The sequence below is a fragment of the Triticum aestivum genome, chromosome 7B (genome assembly GCF_018294505.1).
Source record: "Triticum aestivum cultivar Chinese Spring chromosome 7B, IWGSC CS RefSeq v2.1, whole genome shotgun sequence".
NCBI lineage: Eukaryota > Viridiplantae > Streptophyta > Magnoliopsida > Poales > Poaceae > Triticum > Triticum aestivum.
Window position 1 is genome coordinate 470,074,913 of NC_057813.1, and position 3,379 is coordinate 470,078,291.

General features: G+C 51.3%; 1 protein-coding gene across 1 annotated transcript; it reads left to right on the plus strand.

Moving 5' to 3' along the window:
* The first annotated feature begins 2,022 nt into the window (after positions 1–2,022).
* LOC123161114 (probable glutathione S-transferase BZ2) lies at positions 2,023–3,079 on the plus strand. The gene has a single exon (XM_044578963.1). The coding sequence runs from the start codon at positions 2,045–2,047 to the stop codon at positions 2,774–2,776; it is 732 nt and encodes a 243-aa protein (XP_044434898.1). The 5' UTR covers positions 2,023–2,044; the 3' UTR covers positions 2,777–3,079.
* The last annotated feature ends 300 nt before the right edge of the window (positions 3,080–3,379 follow it).

Genomic DNA, 3,379 nt, shown 5'->3' on the forward strand with positions numbered 1-3,379 from the left:
GAGGGAGAGTCCACTTTTTTTAAAAAAGCAAAAGATATATCAACGATGGTTTGTATATCATAACCCTAATCTAAAAAACTCAAAATCCTTGTTATAAGAGGTGACGTCGATGTTCCCCGCATCAGAGTTGTCGGCCTCGTCGTCGTTCACCGCAGACCAAATCCATGGCATCCCGGCAAACCCCGGAGGCAGCAGGCGAGTGGTGGCCTTGTCATCCTTCTTGTCGTTGAGGTCCGTGAAGAGCACGACATGCCACATGTGCTTGATGTGGATTTGTCGGCACTTGCGTCTATAGTGGGAGACCTTTGCATCGACGCGTAGATCGCCCGGTTCTCAGTGATGAGTTTCGGGTCCGCGAGGAGCACCACCAAGGTTGCGGCTTTTGTGCACTCTACCTCTAGCTGCACCTCAATTGTGCGGAGCTCGTCCAGTAGCACGAGGAAGAATTGCTCCTTTACCTGCACCAAGGAGAGGGATGCACCAGGCGTCCGCGGACGACGCTCCAGCGTGAGCGTCTTGTTGTATGTGATATTCTCCCGGGCCATGGCAGCCGGGGTCCGCGGACGATGCTCCAGCTTGAGCATCTGGTTGTATGTGATATTCTCCTGGGCCATGTCAATCGGGGTCCGTGGAGAGATTGGTTGCAAGCGATGGCGAAGACGACGACTGGAGTGTGGGGAAGAGGGGAAATGGGATGAGTAGGATGTGGGGAGGGACGATCTTCTTTTAAGCCAGGATAGGGTCCTCAGACGGTGCGTCGTCCAGCCAGACATGAATGTGGGTAAGTACGGATCTGGTGAGCTTCCATGAATGCAAATAGTAGTGTGAAACCATGGGGAACATGAATGCAGATGTTTGGACGCTGTAGACCTTCCTGAATTTAGGGTTTGGCCAGAGCTTTTACATGTCCGGACTGACCCGGTCCAATTTAAACGACCACGTTGAAGACCTAAAGTTGTCTGAACTGATTGGTCCAAACATATAAGGGAGACGGTCGGTCCGATAAGGGAGAAATAAGCGTATGCGTTGAAGAAGTCATTATATTACAAGCACCATATCGTGTGGAAGTGAGGATGATGGACAAGAGGTTTTTCTTTTGGCTTTGAATTTTTAACCTTTTATATCTTTTGAATCAAAAGTTCAATATGTTTTGTTTGCATATGCATGTTCCTTGTGACAATGACTTTTAGGGCTGCTTTGGTTCACAGGATTCTAAAAACTTAGGAACGGAAAACATAGGAATAAAATATGAATACATGTGCAAAACAGAGGATTGCTAAACACATGAATTCTGTTAATTTTGATGTTTGGTTCAAAGGATTTGAAAAACCGCAGTAATTCTAATAATCAATGTCAAATCAAAGAAATGTTAGTTAGAATGTTTTCATGCCACTAAAAATTTCTCGTTCTTCGTGCATAGAAGTTTAAAAAATAGGTCGAAGTAAATGTTAGAATTCCCATGTTTTTCCTTCAAAAGAAATGTTTCTTCACTTTTCCTTTGCCTCATTCATTTGAACCAAAGACATGAATAGTAGCATCATAGGAAAATTTCCTATTCCTACAACTTTTCTCCATCTTTTGTTTGAACCAAAGGAGCCCTTAAATAAGACCATTTTAGAATACGTTTTGGAAAATTTTAAAACTTTGCCAAGTTTCAACTGCTGAAACTTGATACGAACGAACAACAAAATCACCAAGTTTGAAAAACTAAAATTTAAAACTTGATGTACCCACGTGCGAAATCCAATGATCCTGCAATTTTTTTCCTGATGATGGAGCAGCAAAAATCCTCTCGTCGCCATCATCCAAAAAAACGTCAAGGTTCACTGTGCCGCATGTAGACGGTGGAGGCAACACAAGTGGAACAGAGGGGGGCACCTGCACACAAGCGCGCGTACCAAACACCAATTAGCTCGCACCAACCCACGGCATGGCCAAGCACGCGGCGTGACACCGAACAGTCAACGAGTCACTGACGCTCACGCCGCAGTCACCTTATATACCAGCGATCAGCCACGGCTCCGGAGACCACCATCCATCGACCATGGCGGGAGGGGACACCAAGGCCGAGGCGGGGGTGCGCGTGCTGGGCGGGCGGATGAGCCCGTTCACAATGCGGGCGCGCATGGCGCTGGAGCTGCGCGGGGTCGCGTACGAGCTCCTGGAGGAGAGCTTCGAGCCGCGCAAGAGCGACCGCCTCCTCGCCGCCAACCCCGTCTACAAGAAGATCCCCGTCCTGCTCCTCCCCGACGACCGCGCCGTCTGCGAGTCCGCCGTCATCGCGCAATACATCGACGAGGCCTGGCCCGCCGCCGCTGAAGCCGGCGCCGCGCCCCTGCTGCCCGACGACCCCTACCAGCGCGCGATGCACCGCTTCTGGACCGCATTCGTCGACGACAAGTTCTGGCCGGCGCTCGACGGCGCCTCCCTGGCGCCCACCCCGGAGGCTCGCGCCGAGGCCGCCGCCGAGGCCCGTGCAGCGCTGCGGCACCTCGAGGAGGCCTTCGCCGCGCTCAGCAACGGCGGGACCTTCTTCTCCGGCGCCGCGCCTGGGCTGCTCGATATCGCGCTCGGTTGCTTCCTGCCGGCACTCAGGGCCTGCGAGCGCCTCAGCGGCGCCGTCCTGCTGGACGAGGCTGCCACGCCGCTCCTCAAGAAGTGGAGCGAGAGGTTCGCGGGCGTCCACGCAGTCAAGCCGCTCCTGCCCGAGACGGACGAGGTTGTCGGCTTCACAAGATTCCTTCAGGCTAAGTTCGGCGTCGCGGGCGCAAATTAAGAGTCGGCGCCGACAAGTATCTTAGTGCATATGTATGTTTTTCTTAGAGGAAACATAGAACAAAAGCACACGCTCATTAGAGGTGTGCATGTGTGTGTGTGTCTGTGTGTGTGTTTATTGAGGGAGTGTGCGTATGTATGTTGGTCATGTACCATGGTATTTTCTTGTGATTTAGATTTGCATTTTTTGGTTTATGTTACTCTTTTTTCTTCGAGTGGATCCAAAAAATGGACCTGGTTGAGGCACGATTGTATGGATACCCATTGTCCATTTGAGGCAAAGGGGCGGCTGCCCCTGCTTATCCGTTACATTGACCAATTTTCTTCTTGAGTTAATTGCAAGGAACTACAACACATCGGCAATGTCGTAACGAATCGATATCATTAGTCACATTTTTTGCATGTCAGTACCAACTCTAAGCCTAAGTGTTGCAAAACGGTCTGACAGCCGTCTAACTACGTATTGACCGTGTATCTGACCAAGCGGGCCCACATGTGAGGTGACACGGACGCGTACCCGCGCGCGCCGCGCCGCTGAGTCAGACCAACCCGGCTCGGTCATTGTATGTGATTGGGCCAAGTCGAACGGGAGGCACCCGCCGCA